This window comes from Xiphias gladius, chromosome 5 (assembly GCF_016859285.1).
Source record: "Xiphias gladius isolate SHS-SW01 ecotype Sanya breed wild chromosome 5, ASM1685928v1, whole genome shotgun sequence".
Lineage (NCBI taxonomy): Eukaryota > Metazoa > Chordata > Actinopteri > Istiophoriformes > Xiphiidae > Xiphias > Xiphias gladius.
The window spans coordinates 17,736,723-17,755,853 of NC_053404.1; the positions used below are offsets into that span (position 1 = coordinate 17,736,723).

Sequence of the window (19,131 nt, forward strand, 5' to 3'; positions counted from 1 at the left end):
GCAATTAATTGCATGAACTATACCCATCTACTGTAGCAACTCCTTGGTTTAAGTATCTGTCATTAACCTACTTACTCTGGGGGATATAAAAAAAGAGCAAGAGCAGACAAGTTTAAAAAAAAAAACTTAAAGTCAGGAGAAAGGCAAAAATTTGTGAACGGCTTGAGGAAAGACAGGGTTCCAAACTTGCACCACAACTTTCTGAGCGATGTCCACACTGAGGTGCAGTGCAGTCTGGTGGAGGTCCCTGTGTAGCTGCCACTGAGGACACTTAGGTTGTGTCCGCAATATTTTTGAAATAAAGAATGAAAACTCAACACATAGTGGATATATTGTAGACTGATTCCATTAGGTTTAGACCTAACATGTTTCAATCTAACTAATTTAGGTCAATAAAAATAGACCATATTTATATACTTGAATTTTTATTGCCAAATCGAATTAATTAAAACATTAGACATGTTTTTTTTTTTTTGTTAGTCAAGCTGCTTTTTTTGTTTTGGGGTGACGGGGGTACAGTGGGTGGAGCAGAGGCATTATTTTGTATATTTATTCATTCATTCATTCATGTTTTATTTATTTATTCATTGAAAGTGTTTTCTAAAATCCAGGATAGGACCCTGCTTGTGTCAGACTGTCGCCGCTCATTCCGCAGGGGTGAATGAAAGGTAAAATTGAAAAAGTAGGACGTCGGTGAAAGTAGAAGTATTCAGATTATTTACTCAAGTAAAAGCACCAATACCCTCGCTATAAAAATAGCCCATTACAAGTAAAAGTACTGCATTCAAAATTTTACACAGTAGAAGTACAGAGGTATGTGCAGCAAAATGTACTTAAAATACCAAAAGTAAAAGTACCCATTATGCAGATGCGTGCTCTGGTATTAATGATACATTTACATGCAAGTAGTACCATTTCATATAGGTTATTGTTTAGCCTATATAGGTTGTTTACAATGAATCACATTTTATTAACCAATGATATGTTTTAGTTGTAAAAAAAAATTTTAATCTGAATTTCTGGCTAACTAGTGACAATAGCTGCTAAATAAAGGTTGTGTGGAGGAAATAAAAAATAGAGTGGGCCTGATGGAAATATTCAAGTTAAGCACAAGAAGCTCAAGACTTTACTTAAATACAGCCTTTAAGCATGTCATGTCACCAGTGGTGGAAAGTGACTGAGTACATTTACTGTTTTACTTATACTTAAGTACTGTACCTAAGTACAATTTCGAGACCCTTGTACTTCACTTGAGTGTTCTGCTTCTGACTCACTACGTTACGGCGGTAAAAGTCACTGTGCATTGTCATGAGATGCGCCACACTTTTGGTAAAAGTACATTGTGCTGCTTTGAAGTGTGTAGTTTTACTCGGGTACACTTACGGGGGAAGGAACTCTTATTTTGTCACTGGACTTGCCACCGCTGCCCCGAGGTCTCGATGCGATCCTCCACCGGCCCCCCGCCACGAGCGGACTGGGGGGCTCCCGATTGGAGCGCCGGCGCACCCGCGCACGCACCCACGCGCACACGCACAAGCGCGCGCGCGCGTCGGCGCACTTCGGACTGCCACCTCCCAGACGCTGGGTTATTCTTTTCCAATCGAAGGACGTTGGAATGGAGCCGGGAGGGCACCGACCCGCGGAGAAGCGAGGAGGGGGACGCAGGCGCTGCGTCATACTGAGCGTCGCCGCCGGCCTCCTGCTTGTCACCGTCGCCGTCGTGCTGGGACTGACGCTCCGTCAGAAAGCAGACAAACTAAGGCCAACTTTCATGGCTAGGTGCAAGGGGTTCAAGGGGTAAGTTTTTTTTTTTTAAATCTATCTATCTATCTTTTAAGTTTAAGTTTATCTTTTAAGTTTACGCACATTATATCACGTATAGAAGCAAGTGCGGGGCGTCAGCCCAGAGTGAAGAGTTAAATTCGGAATACAATTTAAGATGCGCTGAATACATGTCGTAGTACTCCAGTCGTTTATTGGGTACACCTAGCTAAAACTGCTGCTACAGCCCTGCGGTAATTCCTCCCTCCATTAACGTTACAATGTAGAGAGGCGTTGGTTCAAGTGTGTGCGCATTGTTGGGGGTTTAAGTTTGTGTTTTTGTCACGAAGGAGGATTTTTTTTTTTTTTTGTGGGTTTGTTTTGCGTTAGACTTGAAGAATTTTGCTTAGACGAAACGATGATTTGCTACGGACAGAAGTTGTGGAAGCGGCGGGTGCCACTGACTGACATTTGTGTCGACCCAGTGGGACAGGTGGGGTCGAGAGCCTCAGTAAATCACCGTCGTACAGACAGAAAATAAACAAGTGCCAAAGTAGTTCGGCCCAAGATTGGCCCCCATTTTCACTCCAGTCAATGATTAATTCAAGGGCCTTGTTGCTGCACTGTCTGCAGGGCTGCAGCTGTTAGTGGTGGACAGCGTTCACTGGAGACACAGTGTCATGACTACACATTCTCCAAATAACCTGAATCTGTGTTATTCACTGAAGTTACGTTGATATTGAATGGAAACATGAGTTGGACATAGTGCGTACGGTGCCTTCCAGCCATGACACACTTTTACGGAAGTGACTTTATAATCATAATAATTTTAATTTAATAATTTTATTCATATCGTACTTTTGAAAAAAAAAAAAAAAAAAAAAAGGGCCAGAGGCAAAGTACCTCGCAAGAGACAGAGTACCAACAGATGCACACTCATTATCCACTTCATTAGCTACGCCTGTGCAGTCTAATGCCAGTAAGCTTACTCCAACCATAAAACTCCACTTTTATGATGCCTATGAAATCCAGCCTTTGCTGACCCTGTCACAGGGGTGTTAATTAAATTATACGTTGTAGTACTTAGGTCATAGTTAGTGGCGCCGTTGTACCGGACTGCATTATATTGAGATGTGTTTTCTGACACTCCGGACCCCGAATGTAAACAGCTCTCAATATGATGTAGTCCGGTAAAACGCCGCCCTCAGCGATGGCTTCAGTAATAAACGTACGACTGAATTTACACATTTCTGATGGTGTCAGCAAAAACTGAACATCATTAACTTATTGAAGCTAGATTTTATGGCGGGGCTGCTGTATTAGATGGTATTAGATCGTACGGGTGCCCATTGACCGTAGAATGCAATAAAATATTAGTAATTCAAATTCAAGTGTTCAGGGGAGGGAGAAAAGGCACTGCTTACCTTTGTCAAATGAAAACTAGCTAGTTTGCCAGCAAATATATCAAATAAAATGTAATTCCAACATATGAGCGTAACTCAGAAGGTGTCCTTTTACTGCTGATCTTAAAAAAATATGTGCTAACCGACCCGAAATTTGCTCCGAGACTTTGGCAGTTTGCATCAGATCCACAAGCACCGTCTATTTTTTCTGTGTTTTCTATTGCGATAAATTCGTCCTGACTGATGACATGGACTGGACATACTGTGTAAGGTACGTCTAAACCCTGACACTGACTTCTTATCTCAAAGAGTTTCCTTACAATCAAGGGATCGGTGAATATTCTGTTTACCTTTGTCGGGAAAAAAAAAAAAAAAAGTAATCAAACAGTAAATAAACTGTAATTCAAACATGGGGTCACCACTGTGTAGTAAAACAGAAGGCGTTAGATGGAGAGAAGGTCATGCTTTTAACCGTAAACCTGCACCAGTTTGGTCCTACACTTGATCCACATTCCTGAGACTAAGCAGAACTGTCCTTTATTTTATCAGGTACGACTGCGAAAAGATATGGGAGGAATTCACACAAGCCTATGTAGGGCAGGACCCCTGTAAAGTTCCCATGGAAGCCTACGACCCTCTCGTTGCTGCAGCCCCCCTCAAATCTTCATGCAACAGGGTAAATATCAATCATCACATCATCTGTCTTACCCTGTCTGAGCAGACATCTTTATAATAATGAAGAATCATCTGTTTAATAATGCGATATTAACTGTAGATTATGCTCTGGAGCAAAACAAAGGAGATGGTCCACGACTTCACTAAGAAGAAAGATTGTTTCATCACCTTGGAGGACACTGTGTTGGGGTTTGTCCTGGATGGTCTGACCTGGTGTGGAAAGGAGGGCAGCAGTGGTAAGACTCTTCAGGCGAAAAACAAAGGCTTCAAATGTATTCTTCCTTTACTGTACGTGCCCCTTGTGCTCGTGTGCATGATTTTGCAACCTGTCCGCTATAACTGCTGACGTTGAATGTCAGAGATTACTTTTGACATCTACAGGAGTGTCCTAGTACACTAGTACAGGCATGTCACATCCGGGCAAGTTCCTGATATATAAAAATGACCCAAGCAGCATTCAACAGTTGCCAGCTTCAACAAGGAAAAACTTGCTTTTTCTCTTTTTTTTTTTTTTTAAACTTGACTCATAAAGAGAAAAAAAAACTTTGCAGAGGCGGATTAAATACCTGAGCGAACAGTAGAGAAAAATGTTTTTACTACTTATATGATCCCGTGAAGTGTACATGTTCTGTTTGGTTTTATTTTTCTGAAAACGGCTGAAGTTTACTTCTCACAGGAAGCTACAGTGCAATTTAATCAGGCTGGTACTTAGAGCGTCTTCACCTTTTGCTGTAACTGTGTGATATGGCAACGCCCTAGTTCAAGAAATATCAAAAAATCATATGCTATCAGCTGCTATCACTTGCTCAACACGAGCAAGTTGGCTTAGCACTGAGACTGGGACTCTGTGTGTGTGTGTGTGTGTGTGTTGTTCTAGAAACATTCACGACCAGCTGTCCAGGTTGGACAGAGTGTGAGAACAACCCTGTTCGCTCATTTTGGAAGCGAGCCTCAGCTGCTGTAAGTTATCAACAAGAATTCACAAGTTGTTTTATTTTTTGTTTTTTGTTTTTGGCCACAAAAAAAAAAGCATCAGTCCCAGGAACAAGCAGCGGTTAAAACGACACGCATGGAACATGAGGCGCAGCGGATCTCTGTTGGAGAGGAGAAAAGAAAAAGGTCCCTCTGCCTGGTTCTTTATCAATGAGGCTTTGTGTTGGTCTCCATGGAGCCACATTGTGCGGCTCTCTCCTGAGCGAGCAGCGGGAACCCACACATTCAGAGGAACTCTCACACATTCACGCCTCTTTTGGCATCTTTGGCAAAGTGCAACAGCTGAACGGCTGTCGTCACGCAAATCTGACCTTTCACCACGTTTTAAATATACAGTAAAGAATACAAGCAGATATTTTTTTACAAAATAAATACCACGGCAAATCAGTGGTTACTTGCTAAAATTATACTGTCCAAGGCTCTTGCACACAAACCTGATTGGTGGTTTCACCTGTCAGCTACTCCACTTGCCAGTCAAGCCTCTGGAGAGTTGAAAGGCCTGAAGTTGTTGTCAACCTGGTGCTTTGCCAAACGGTACCAGATATGAAGTCAGTGTGAGGGCAACATTTAAACGCGGTTGTTTTTTTGTTTTTTTTTTTTTGCTGCTCTAATTGTTTGTCTACTCGCACATTTTCATACATAATAATTCCTACTCGGAAACACTGGGAAAACTCAGGGTGGATCCGGAAAAAAACATACAGTATGCATTTCATCAAACAAACCTGTGAAGCAGGAAGTCATTTTTCAAAATAAGAAGGAAAAAAACCAAATAAAGCAAATTGGCGGTATAGACCCCTGAGCGGTTCCTCAAAATATTGCTTTTTGTTTGTGGTCTGAATGTTTCTTTAACGTGCTCTTCGTGTGTGTGTGTAGTTTGCAGATGTTGCCTGTGGTGATGTGACAGCTATGCTGAACGGATCCATCACCACACCGTTCGACCCCAAAGGGTAAGCTGCTCTGCACTCTGACAGTTGATTGAATGTTTACGCAACATTTGGACCGTTACAGACGCAACCAAGATGTCAAGAAAGGCCGGGTGAAGCAATACTATACAAGTGTGGCCCAGTAGAGGCACTTCAATCAGATCCCAATGCAGCTCGTTCCTGTGTCATATTTCTGATATTATCCGGTTACCAACAGCAAAGGAAGCCACATCATGACATATCTTTCTCCTCCTTTGTTAGCAGACTTTCAGCAGGGAAGTGTATTCTAGGCATGATGGACGAGGTTCCTGTCAGTTCCACTGCCTCTGCTGTAAATCAAACAGTAGAGCTGCACTCTTGCTATTCCTGCCACCTGCTGGACAGCTTTGCCACAGTCTCGTTCAGAGCCGCAAACTAACTGTTGGTTTCATCAGCAGTCAGTCTAGAGAGTATTTTCCTGATTAATCATTTTGTCGGTATAATGTCAGAAAATTGTACAAATGCCCATCACGGTTCAAGCCCAACCAACGACCCGAATCAATTCGAATTCCTAGAAGACTGAGTTTTATCAATGGTTTTTTTGAAAATTTGTGCGACTGAACCACAATCCCGTATCACGTCAGGCCTAAATCATTATGTTTCTGCTTTGAGTCATTCTGCAGCGTATGGATTTCTATGGGATCCGGGCCCTCTGTCCCGATTTCCCTTCAAAATGACGTGAGGAGAAAATCTCATTAAGATACTCTGGAGCAAGAAAAAAATTCTCTGAGATTACCACAGATCCTTTACTTAGCACTTCGGGGGCAGTTCAGAAGAAATGAATACAAGCAAGGACAAACTGAAAGTTTAAGGAATTCTTAGTGTGTTGTGGTTGGTTTGACAGTGATTTCACGTCCCATAATTGAAACTTGGTGTAGAAGAAACATATATTTCCATATAATATCAAGTTAAATCACATCTTGTGTATAAGAGATATAAAGGACATTGCTCTGTTATGTTAAATTGTAAATACCGAATTTATAAAACATGTCTGTGAGGTTTGTTCTCAAAATATTTTTTTAGTATGAATCGTCTGTGTTTTTGAAATATTGACTCGTGATTTGAGAATCGTTGTTTTTGTCCAAAAGAATGCCAGACGTGAAGGGACTCTTTCCTTTACTGCTTCGCTTGTTTGCCTCCTACTGTAGCGTAGAAGAAGAGTACTGCACGAAGCCTTTACTTCAGAGCTTTTCTGCTGTTTACGCGCACTATGCTTTTCAGATGAATGCCCGCAACGGCTCTAAACTGTGCTCTTTTATTTCTTGCTGTCAGTATTTTTGGGAGCATCGAAGTTAAGAGGTTGAATTCCACCAGGGTGAGCAGCCTGAATATTGTTCTGGTCACACAGAAGAACGCCGTGTAAGATTAAGACTTTTGCAACCCAATATTCCATTTTTTTTTTCTTTTTATTTGTTAATTTTGAATGTAATAAGCACATCAATGTTCTGCATGTTCTTCCACAGTGGTTAATTTTTGGGGCACAACACACAAATATGAAGACAGACTTACGTTTATACCGGGAATATTGATCGTGTATCATTTGTGTGTGTCTTCTCTTAAGGGCAAACTGTAGAAACACATCGTTGAAGGACTTACAGAAAGTGCTGGATGTAGGAATTACATATAACTGCACGGAAGTGGCCGAGTAAGTACAGCACGTGTGTGCGAAATGAGGTGATGGCACGTATTTTTCTTTACTCTTACAGTACGTCGACTTGGTGTTATTCTGCCTCTTTTTGTAGATCTCAGATCCTGGAGTGCAGCTCCAATCCAGAGATACCGTGTGGCGCCTGTTGGTGAAAATGTCAGATAATAATCTCAGACAAGACAGTACAATAACCAGCTGTAAAGAACAATTGTCTAGAGTTTGTTTTGAAAACTCCTAAGTCACACTCACAAAGATAAGTCTGTGAATCAAATAATGTGCTTTATACGTGTATTTTGTAGATTTAAATTCTTTTCATACCTGTGGGCCAGTTTGACTTAATGTGAAATGTGTCTTTTTACATAAAGTGTCACTGATAAATTTTTACGATATTTCGTGTTTGTAGGTGAAAAGGTTTCAGGGATGTGATGGGGAAGCTTTATAGCAAGTGCTTTATATTATTGTAATACAATAACAATTGTGTGTGTATATGTATATATATATATATATATATATATATATATATATATATATATATATATATATATATATATATATATATATATATATATATATATATATATATATATATATATATATATATCGATTATTCTTGATTGATTGTTGTCAGATTAAGAATATAAAAAAGAACACCATGGTTGTACTATTTTAGATGTTTTCTAAAAACTAAAATATTCCTCTAGCATCTATTTTGCTAAATACGTGAAACTATAATGCTGTTGTTGTTTGTCTCTGTTTCACTTTATTACATTTATCAACATTTAGGTTAAACAGGAGACATTTTACAGGCCAGTTTTCATGGTTGTTAGGGGACTATACAAAGTTTTCATACTGCACCTTTAGTCCTACACTTGAACAGTACGCAGCAAACTTAGGCTGATTCACATTTCAGATAAAAAGCACCCTTCATTTTTTTTTTCAGGATCCACTGTCAAAATATGCTGGATTTCTTTCAACAAGACCTTTGGAGGTAAAAACGTAATGTTCTGGAAGCCTCTGACAATTTAATTGTCCCCTTCCACTATCCGTGCAACAGAGTAAACATCAATCACCACAAATTCCTGTACATTACCCAACCAGAGCAACGGAATGTAGAACACGACATTTATCAATTTGATACCAACTGTTTTTGGGTTAGACGATGCTCTTGAGCAAAACAAAGGATTTGGCCCATAATTACACTAAGAATAGTACAGACTGTTTCACCCTGGAGGACACTCGGTTGGGATCTGTCCCGGATAATCTGACCAGGTGTGGAGCGGGAGGCAGCAGTGGCAAGACTCTTCAAATGCACGATTTTTGCAAATAAAAACGAATCCTTGAGCACTATGGTGTCAAACTTAGGACAAATGCTTTTTAATATCTTACAATGTCTAATGTCAAATTTAAAACTGAATTAAAAAAAAAAAAAGCAATAGCTGCAGGACAAATCTGCAGATGACAAACGGTACCTTATTCTGCCCGCTGACGCTGACATGAAGCTTAGATGCATGGACTTAATGTACATATCAAACCTCAATATAGGTTTTTCACCATTTCAGCAAAATCGGTTACACAAACTTTGTCTGCGTTGATGCTTCTGCAACATGGGAATAAACACTGATTCAAGTCAAAACTATTGATGCATGTGAAGGGGTGTTCTTTGAAAACTGTCTCACAGAAACAGGTTAAACCCTTAAAAGAGCAAAGGGGACATTTGTGAATATTTCCTCTGGCTGCATGTGTGTTTCACTCTAGAAACATTCACTTGTCTGTGCCCGGGATGAGAGAAACAAATCAGTTCAGCTCATTCTGGGAAGGATTCTGTGCTGCAGTAAGAGCCAGACCAGAAAGCACTAGTTTTGCCAATAAATACAACCGTCCTGGGCATGGATGGTGCGATGGAGTATTTTTCCTTCACTGTTAAGTCTCTAGGTCTCAATGCAGAATTACGCCGTGCTTCTCCACACAGGTCACACTCACATGTACCTTACTTTTTTTTTTTTTTTTTTCTTTTTAACAACAGTTCATTGTTTATCTCCAGCACAGTCTGCTCATTCCCCGTCAGCGCTGGCCATCGCGACCAGGGGGCCCTCGGAAGATAAGAAGGACAGGGTGACCGGTGGAGGCGTAAACAGCCAAGATAAGCAGCTGGGGCCATTTGGTTACACAAGTTCTCTCTATAAGTACGACAAAGGTGTACAACGTGAGTTACGTAAAACGTGAGGTCGTGTTTGGGATCGGGTGCCCAATAGAATTTCCACACATATATGTAGGTGCAGTGACTCGAGGAAGACTAACCTGATTTGGACTTAGTCTGTTCTAATGTGAGTCAGTTTGGGTTTACATGCTCCCTGCCTGGAGCAGCCCTCAGATCTGGAGTGGCACCGCACTGGTTAACTTGTTAACATTTGTATCGCTCGACACTTTTCTCCTTGATGCGTCAAGCTTTTCATAAAATGCTGCTGCTTAAGACACCCGAAGATCTCCCGAAAACTTCTTCTGTGGGGTTTTGCGTCTCTTCGTAGTCATTTTTCATCTCTTTTTGGTCACTTTGTGTCTCCTTGTAGTCGTTTTGTGTCTGTTTGTGGTCATTTTGGCTGCCGAGATGGTTGCCCTTCCGGCATGTTCTCCCCTCTCTGCAGAGGACCTCTGAAGCTCTGTTAGAGTCACCGTTGGGTTCCTGGTCGCCTCCCTGACCAAGGCCCTTCTTGCCCGGTTACTCAGTTGGACCCGCTGGACGGCCAGCTCAAGGAAGAGTCCTGGTGGTTCCAGACTTCTTCCATTTCACAGTTATGAGTCCACTGTGCTCCTGGGAACTTTAAACAGTCAAAGCTTCAGAAATGGTTCTATTGTCTCGCTGTGATTTATGCCTTGCCACAAGTTTATCACAGAGGTCTATGGAGTGTCCCTTGGACCTCATGGCTTGTTTTTTTGTCCCGACATGCAGTGTGAACTGTGGGACCTTACATATGCAGGTGTGGGCCTTATATACAGGCAGGCTAAAACATCAGAGCAGCTGTCAAATTATGTTTTACTGATGATGTCCCTTCTTATTGGCTTGGAAATCTTTAAATATTTTTAAAAAGTGTTAAAAATACGTTGCGTGACGATCGTAGTCTAAGTGATGTTTTTACCAGAAACGAATGAAGCCATTCCAGGAGTTTTCTGGGGGCATTTCTCTCACACCGCACAAGCAGAAACTGTTAAGAGTATTCATGAGAAACGTAAATGTTTTCCCAAAATTTAAACACATGTACACTTTAGGAAACATTTTGCTTAGCTTATCATCCGACTTGTATTTCTGCTAAGCACACAATTTTTGACTTTCCTTTTTTGATTCACATGAAACTTGAAACTGCCGCCTAAGGTTAGACTAAACCACTAAACCGCTGAGCAGAATAGAAAGTGTTCATTTAAAACAGAAGGGAAAAAAAAAAAAAAAAGCTTCTGGTTTTATATTTGTAGGTGTAGGCCACAAAACGTCTTATCTCATATATGTCTGACCCTAAAGCGTGTGTATGGCGAAACAGAGAGGAACTTGAACACCGGGCTACGTGTGGAACTGTAAAATCTTTATGAGTGATATTGTTGCGGCAGGAAGAGGGAGGCTCATCGGGCGCAGTGGGACCTCCTCTTTCCTTTCTAGTAACTTGCTGCTGTGTCACACATACCGTAAACAGGCTGTGTCGGTGCTGGGAAGAGAGAGGTTCGGGGTTCTCGCTGCACAGGTGTCACACGAAGAAGGCCCCCCTCTGTAAAACCGCGACACGGGGTACTGTGAGAAAACACTGTGATGCCGGTAAACACTCTCACAGTTTGAGTCACGGCCACTCAAAGTACACACCATGAAAGACGATCTCTGTGTAGCACTTTTAAGACAATAATAAAGGTGCTTTGAGATCAGACGGAAAAGTGTGAAGGGCAGATAAATGAAACTGTAGTAAAACTAGAATGTAAATCACTGAAACTCCTTCTGTAGTCCCCCTTTTAACCACTACAGTGACCTCCATCAACCGGCTTTTACGTCACACTTTACATGACATTTTTTTACAACGCTAGCTTTGGAGCAAGCTCAAATAATTCCCGTTTCAGGCCAAGGGGGCAGCTCGGTTGTCCCATTTCAGCCGTTAACATTTCTAGGTACAGTCTTGAGTGCGGGGCTGCGGGAAAACACAACGCCTGTGATTTTCATCCGTAGGATTTGTTCGAGGGCTAGTCGTGCCTAGATATGGGTTTGCCGAAGGCTGCAATACCAAATTGGCAAGTAAGCTAGAGCGACTTGTTTGTCTCAGCATATGCGTCACTCAGGTGCAGCTTTCCTGACACGCTAAGAGCCCTGAAGGTGGTTACCTGAACTTGGCACCCTCGCTCGAAAGGGGATTCCTGTGTCAAAATCTACTACTACTAAGTTTCAGTTTCTTGCTTATGTGTGGGACATTTCAGAAGCAATTGGCGTGTAATCAAATGATCCCAGCGCAGACCTGGGGCCAAGTATGACCGCGTGGTGACAACGTGGGGTTTCATTTATCCAGGCCATGGGTGTAGCTAGCAGAGCCAGAAAATGTAGGTTTGGCCAATGGAAACCACCGCACCTGGCTGAAAGAAGCACAGTCAAAAGACCTCCAGATTTGTAAACTCCACATTTCTCGCAGAATGTGACTGGAAATGTCCGTCTATAAACTGTCAGCTTCGGCAATGACTGGCAACCTGTCAGCTCGCATCGGGCTGATGGTGGCAAACTGCCGCCACCATCAGCCCGATGCGAGCTGGAATAAGCTCCTGGCCAAAGTTACCCTGCACAAGCCACGAGGGTTAGAAAATGGATTGGGTTTTGGGGCGGGTGTGATCAAGGTTTCCGGTTCCGCCTGTCCATGCGTCCACGTGTCTTTGAGCAAGGTCCCCCAACTGCTGTGTAGGTTGCGGGAAAACTGTAAGTCACTTTGGACAGAGGCAAAATTGATGTAACGTTATGGAAGAACAGATGCCACCAACAAACGCATCAGGAGTGAAATTAGCGACTGAGACCGTAACATGGATGGATTACCGAGGGGGGGATCCAAGGAGTCAGGGATCCCCGGGACCTGAGCCTCGGTGTGAGGGGACACAAAACGACCTCAAGGAGCCACGAAACAACCACAAAGAGACACAGAACAACTACAAGGAGTGACATTTTAAAAAAAAACTGCAAAAATGACATCGAACACACACACGAAGCGACCACAAAGAGACGCAAAACAATAAAAAGAAACAACATAAAAACCGAACCAAAACAAACAAACACACAAAACAACTACAATGAGATGCAAATGGACCAGTTATTTTGTGTGTCTCCCAGTTGGGGTGTCTGGCTCGTCTATGGGATCACAGGATAATGCGTCCACGACTGTAGCTTCGCTCTTTTGGAAAGAATTCAAGTATTTTCTCAGTAACATCAATACATGGAGCCGTTTTGGTTATCACCGGACTTCTAAAAAACCATATCTACTTTCCATTTTCATTTTTGACTTTAAAAGAAAAGAACAAAACAGAACCTTCCCAACATTTACTGAATGGAAATGGAAGCTTCCACAGCAACTACAGTTTAAAAAAAAAAAAAAAAAAGTGTTATCTTTGTTGTGTGAAGGGACAGGAGAGGAATCACAATTATGTATATTCATTTGGGCATCAGTGGTTTTAATGTCAGGTCGTCACCTTTTTCCCAATAGCAGGATGATGATCCTGCATTAAACCAGTTTCTCTCTCTCTCTGTGTGTGTGTGTGTGTGTGTGTGTGTGTGTGTGTGTGTGTGTGTGTGTGTGTGTGTGTGTAAATATTCAAAAAATAATATGAACACAGGTTTTCTATACCAGAGAATGAATGACTGGCCATGCATTGCGTCCCCTGCACTGGGTGCCGTTTACTGGAGGAGGATCGGTGGCGTATTTTCCCCTTCCCCTTCTTCCCTGAAACGACTCTGAGTCAACACACCAGCAGATTGTGTAACTCGATAATCCTGCGCGATGTGTGATTTTCCCATAACACGCGGCCCATAAATATGTTGTTTTGTTTTTTTTGAAATATATTTTCTCTTTTGGGCAGTTTCATCTCGGCACTACCCCCTTGAGGCGTTTTCCGGATTTCGAGGCGCGTGTGTGCGCAGTTTACCCACGCAGGAAGTGAACCGACGCTCAGCTCACAGGTTCACACACAAACTGCAGGTTGCGCACTGTAAAAAAAAAAAAAAAAAAAAAGACTGACACGAGTCCAAAAGTAGACTATGGTTCTTTTTCATTTAAAAATAAAAAGGTATTTCTTGTTACATGTATATTTGTATTCGTGAATTATTATGAATATTTATCCATCAAGGCGAGTTTCCCTTTAAAACAATGAAATAAAGAAAATTATAAAACGGAAAAATGACAAACGTCCTTATCACCGACTTTTTTTTCCTCTTTTTTTTTTTTGCCACTGTAAGAGACGAATTTTTCTCTTAGTCATCGATTCATAACCATAAACACATCACCCATTACCGCTCGGGCTGTTGATCAACCGGTTGTACTTTCCTGCGCACCGGCGCGGCCCCCGGCTGAGGGAATCCCGGCCACTGATTGGGCAGGGCCGGGCTTACCACGTCACACGGGATCCTCGGTATAACCGAGGCGCAGCGCGAGCCGCCGCTTCAAAAATACACAGGCTTTCGTCGAGGGGGGGGGGAGGGGAGTATATACAAATCAACTGAAAATTACACTATGGTGAGTTTGTTTTATGTTTTTTTTCTCATTTCACTTAGACCTGTGCATGATTTCAAGTGTGTTATTTGTAGAATGTGTCTCTCTCAAACTACCGGGGAGGGGGGAGGGGGGGGGGTTCTTAGGTGCAGTGTGGACCGTCCAATACCTCATCAGCAAACATTATAATAAGGTGGTTCGTCTCTTTTCATTGGGAAATTATCCGGTGCGGAGATATCTGAGAGCCCCACGTGCAGCCTGGGTTTGGAGGGGGGAGAAAAAAAAAAAAAAAAAAAAAAAAAGTCACACGGCCCCGATCCTCTGTGGATCCGGATCCCCCGCGGTTCTGCGCCAGCTGCCGCCGTTGCGCCGTCGCGGCGCACACGCCGAGCTCTGCGCGTTGTTCAGCGCGGCGTCATCTCCAAAACGTAGCCCGCCGGGCGAGACCGGCGGTGGGACGAGCAGCCGAGGCGGTTGCCCGCGGTCAAAAGTGCCAACGCTGCGCCGCGAGAAAGAGAGAGAGGAAGAAAAGAGAAGTCCCGCATTCGTAGTTTTAAGTGCAAGAAGCAGAAGTGCAAAAACTACCAGCAGCAAAAGTAAAGTGTCCGAAGTAAAAGTACTCGTCAGGTGGCAGAATGGCCCCTGTGTAGTCGAGGCGGATGAGTGAAAAGCTCAATGACTGCCCCTGAATTGTTGGGGAGTCGAAGTATCGAGGGACGCAGACTTGGAAATACTCACGGAAAGTAGCCCACAGGTACCCCCAGATTCGTACTTAAGTACTGTAATTGAGTAAATGTACTTAGTTACTGCCCAACTCTGGGATCAGACGTGGATTATTTCCATTAATCGGTTAATCTGGCGGTTTTTTGTTTTTTTTAACCGATGCATTTATTTCACATTTATAAACTGTATATATATATATATATATATATATATATATATATATATATATATATATATAATATAAACATTTAATGAATGGTTTCGAACTCACTCCCATGTAGTTGTAAGCAGCGATACGGTCACTTCAATGGTTTATTGAATGTACAGTGTTTTCTTATAAAAGACGTGTTTTATATTATTACAGCTGTGTTACAGCTGTGTTCTCTTTCATTATCTGTTTATACAACAGCCGCCAGCTGTGGTCGGAGGTACAGTAGTTGACGCTTATATCTGCTTACAGCTACATTATAATGTGTTATGAACCGTTTCTTAAATGTTTATATACTGTTTATAAATGCTAAATAGGGGAACGTCGGATAAAAGGGTTGCGGTTTAAAGAATGAAAGCTCAAAAAAAATAATAATAATAATGGAAAATTGTACATTACAAGGTTCTAAGAGGTGAATATGATATATTTAAAAAAAAAAATTTCGCTCCCTGCAAATGTTAAATTCACAGTGATAGAAAAGAGAAGGAAAAAAAAAGAATAAAATTATTGTTAAAAAATAACTGTTTTTGAAAAAAGGACCTGCCAGTATATATTTCAGCACTTATCCTAAAGGACAGCTTTGGCCTGTTTTCAGCCGACTGTCAGAAACGGCTGTGACATGGACACCGCGAGTCCGATGCCTCTGAGCGCCTGTCGCCTCCCTCCGGGCTTTCCGCAGCCGCCGCGTGGCGACGCCGCGCACGGATCCCGGGCCGGCGGGCCCGCTGCCGCGGACAACAAGCCAACTCGCAGGCTGTATCCCTCACTGCCACATGTGGACAGGTGAGGCCCGTCACCGTCATTGCTGTCGGGCATTTACCTGTTACTTGGTCTTATTGATAAAAAGGCCAAATTATTGCAAGATTTTTAATTTTATATATATATATATTTTAAAAGACGCATATCATGTGCTTCCAGCTACGACATCCGTGTCGTGCCGGACGGCTCCACTGTGCGAGGAAAGCCTCGCACAGCTGCGGACCTCAGTCCCGAGAGGCTGCCTGGAGACACGCAGGTAAAGTCAATGGACGCAACGTCGGAATATACGTCTGTGTGTGTGTGTGTGGGGGGGTGTTCCTTTGTGTTCCTGGAAAAAAAAAAAGCCCCGAGCAAAAAAGTTTCCAGAAAATGTAAAAGGAAGTCGGCGCGCACACGGCCGCCCGGCTGCCGGTGGATGTGGCGTGTGCCGAGGGTTAAAATTAAAATACCCCCCCCCCCCTTTGCTCTCCTCAGTCGGAGGCGCCCGCAGCCGTCGGCGACGTCAGAATGAGAGCGCAGATCCTCGCCCTGGAGGAGCAAAGGGAGGAAGTGAGTGCACCACAGAACTGAGATTTCATGTTCGTCCCCGGGGACGCGTGCCTGCACGTTTGGTCCTAACGAGATTTCGTGTTCTCTCCGTCTCACTCAGCTGATTGCCATCAACGAGACGTGGGCGAAAGAGTACCGAGCCATGGCGCACTACTACAGAGAGCAGGTGAGAACCTCGTCGGTTTGCTGTTTTATTATTATTATTATTTTATGCCACTGCGTCACGCGGGCGCCTCTTTCTTCACCCCCAGGTCCGGGGTTTAAAAGCGCTGCTGCAGCGGGAGCACGGCGGCCCCGGGGAGGGGGCGTGCGAGCAGGGAGGAAAGCCCACGGCCCAGTGTACAAAACTCAGATTCAAGGCAGCCAAAGACGTGGCCGGCGAACGCGTGAGTGCACCGGACACATTTTAAAAGGATTTTTTTTTTTTGATTTGATTTGATGAAACCTGTGTATAATAATTCGACCCCCCCTCCTCCTTCCACAGACCCGCGATGCTGAGGCGAGCTCTGAGTTGCTCGGAGCAGAAAAGGAGGCCCGGGAGCTGCGGGCGCAGAACAGCGCTCTGGCCCAGAGAGGGCGGCATCAGCGTGAGGAGATCAGACGCCTGAACAAGGTGAGGGCGCGGACACGGCCGCCACCCACTTCTGAGTGTTGGGGGCTCTTCTTTTGTGTGTTTCTACAGTGGCTTCTTGTTTTGTTTTACAGGCCCTGGAGGAGGCGCTTCTGACCTCTCGACCTCTTGGGCCGAGCAGGGAAACGCTACAGGATCTGTGGAAACATCAGGTCGGCTTTGCTCCTCACCATCTATAGATACACTGTATACACACACACACACACACACACACACACATATAAAAACATTGGTCGCTGCGTGTGCTTTTTCAAAGGATTAGTTCCACATTTTGGGGAAAGGCGTGCGGAGAATTCGATGGGAAGGTCGATACCACTCCCGTGTCCGTAGCCGTAGTTTCATATTCAATCACACAGATGTAAGAATGGCATCAATCCTCTCGAGGCGCTCCCCGCCAAGGCCCATTTGATGTCCTTATATCACGGTTTGTTTTTTTCCCCTTCTCGTCCGTTTTCCAGGCAGAGGTCTACAAGGACGACTTTTTGACCGAGCGGAAGGACAGGGAGACGCTCAAACAGAAGTATTTGGAGCTGGAGAATCAGTTTAGAAGAGTCCGCAGGGAGCTGCACGTCCTCAAATCCAAGGTACGGCCCCCCCCGTTTGGGAGTTTAGGTGCTTGTATCCCGCCGCCGTATGTTTGCTGCTACAGGTGCGGGACGTTAACACGGGTGGCTCTGTTTTTACAGCTGCCGCGGACCCGTCCACCTCAACCCGTGCCTGAATGCGGCTGCGCAAGTCGAGGGCACCTGTCCAAAGTGGGAGGTCCGACCGGTTAACCGGCGCCGCACGGCGTTGAGAGAGGCGGCACGCCCTCGATAACAAACCGCGAAAACCCAGTGGACTCCTCGCGCGTTTTTTGAGATGACAATTCGCTGCGCTGCGTGGGAGCCTCTCCCGGAGCGTGATGGCCGCATCGGAGTTCATCATTCCCAGGGACTCTGCGAGATCATCATCGGGCAGGGCGACGCCCCCTTCCCCAGCTCCGTCTCAGTCCACGACCGAGGTCCAGCTTCGGGGGGGGTTTTTGGTCGCAATCGTAACGCAAGACGAAGAGAAGCGGCAAAAAAAAGGGGGTGGCGTAGAAATACTCCGCCCAGTGCGTGCGGTGCTCCTCCACAGGTCCTGAGGTGGATTATCAGTTACCGCACAACCCCAACACTATTGACACGAGGGATGCCCCTGTTCTCATCACCTGTTATCTGCAGTATTAAAAAAGAAAGAAAGAGAGAGAGCAAAGCAAGTGGTCTGGCCTCGTCTTCGCAAAAGGCGAATGCTGAAAAACCCCACGGAGCCACACGGGCACAGCTGCGCCTGCGAGGAGGAGGAAACGACTGAAAGTCGCGCGACGACGGAGAGCCGCTCCGCGTCTCCCCGCCGTCTTCGAAAAGGGGGCGTTCACCTCGCCGGTGTGCGGCCACTTTCGGGGGACCCGAGGCCCGAAGATCGAGGCAGCCCGGGGGAGAGAAAGTGTACGGGGAGATGTTGTAAACTGGTGAGCGTTTGAAGGGATTCGTTGGGACATGTCCCCCCCGTTTCTTGTTTATTTATCACGCATATAAACCACTGAATGAAAAGCGTGTCGAGTCTTCTGTACAGTTGAGTAAATACAGAGTAAACAGGGAAATGGCAGGGCAGGAGTGGGGGAAAACACACACACACACACACACACACACACACACACACACACACAAAAACATGTCTGTCAGTGAAACCACATCCTCCCCCTTCACACCTTGATCCCAACCTGGATGTCCCACAAGCTAATCACAAGTAGCTACAGTATGTTAACTGCTAGGAAACAGCAAATTATTAGACATTTAGGGCACAAAAAAAAACAGTCTGCTGTAAGTTTATTCAGTTTTCAGTTTATTTAAAAACAAAAAATAGGCCACGATGACTGTTGATACGAGCATTACATGTTCAAATTGATGTACTGCCGCTGCCGGTCTGTGAGGGTTGGTGCTAGTGCGGTGGAGGGTCACGCCTGTTAGCGTAGGAGCTCCCCGGACTTCCTTGCCCTTCAAAGCGGCCTTCGAGGAGCACACCGGCGGTCGACGGCGCCCCCCGATGCCCCCCGGCCCAGCGAGGCGATTTTAACGCGCCCCCTAGTGG

General features: G+C 44.3%; 2 protein-coding genes across 3 annotated transcripts; both read left to right on the forward strand.

The window, feature by feature from the left end:
• The first annotated feature begins 1,597 nt into the window (after positions 1 to 1,597).
• Positions 1,598 to 7,914, forward strand: LOC120789958 (ADP-ribosyl cyclase/cyclic ADP-ribose hydrolase 1-like). Of its 2 annotated transcripts, XM_040127178.1 has the most exons (8): positions 1,598 to 1,797; positions 3,714 to 3,840; positions 3,940 to 4,075; positions 4,717 to 4,799; positions 5,706 to 5,779; positions 7,067 to 7,153; positions 7,356 to 7,439; positions 7,537 to 7,914. In XM_040127178.1, exons 1-8 carry the CDS (start codon positions 1,616 to 1,618, stop codon positions 7,592 to 7,594), a joined length of 831 nt encoding a protein of 276 aa, XP_039983112.1. In that variant the 5' UTR covers positions 1,598 to 1,615; the 3' UTR covers positions 7,595 to 7,914. The 2 variants fall into 2 exon arrangements, with proteins under 2 accessions (XP_039983112.1, XP_039983113.1); XM_040127179.1 differs by lacking the exon at positions 7,067 to 7,153.
• A 4,223-nt stretch (positions 7,915 to 12,137) lies between these two features.
• Positions 12,138 to 18,409, forward strand: LOC120790206 (TNFAIP3-interacting protein 3-like). The gene is made up of 10 exons (XM_040127562.1): positions 12,138 to 12,293; positions 15,676 to 15,863; positions 15,999 to 16,095; positions 16,314 to 16,388; positions 16,489 to 16,554; positions 16,640 to 16,774; positions 16,873 to 17,001; positions 17,094 to 17,171; positions 17,478 to 17,603; positions 17,706 to 18,409. The coding sequence occupies exons 1-10, from the start codon at positions 12,138 to 12,140 to the stop codon at positions 17,793 to 17,795; spliced, it is 1,140 nt and encodes a 379-aa protein (XP_039983496.1). The 3' UTR covers positions 17,796 to 18,409.
• Positions 18,410 to 19,131: the final 722 nt, after the last annotated feature.

Bases quoted from the DNA above. Each gene is read 5' to 3' on its own strand.
- LOC120789958 (XM_040127178.1), top strand. From the start codon at position 1,616: ATGGAGCCGGGAGGGCACCGACCCGCGGAGAAGCGAGGAGGGGGACGC. The intron at 4,800-5,705 runs GTAAGTTATCAA...GTGTGTGTGTAG, and splicing joins GGAAGCGAGCCTCAGCTGCT to TTTGCAGATGTTGCCTGTGG. The intron at 7,154-7,355 runs GTAAGATTAAGA...TCTTCTCTTAAG, and splicing joins GTCACACAGAAGAACGCCGT to GGCAAACTGTAGAAACACAT.
- LOC120790206 (XM_040127562.1), top strand. From the start codon at position 12,138: ATGACTGGCAACCTGTCAGCTCGCATCGGGCTGATGGTGGCAAACTGC. The intron at 12,294-15,675 runs GTTTCCGGTTCC...GCCTGTTTTCAG, and splicing joins TTGGGGCGGGTGTGATCAAG to CCGACTGTCAGAAACGGCTG. The intron at 17,172-17,477 runs GTCGGCTTTGCT...TCCGTTTTCCAG, and splicing joins AGGATCTGTGGAAACATCAG to GCAGAGGTCTACAAGGACGA.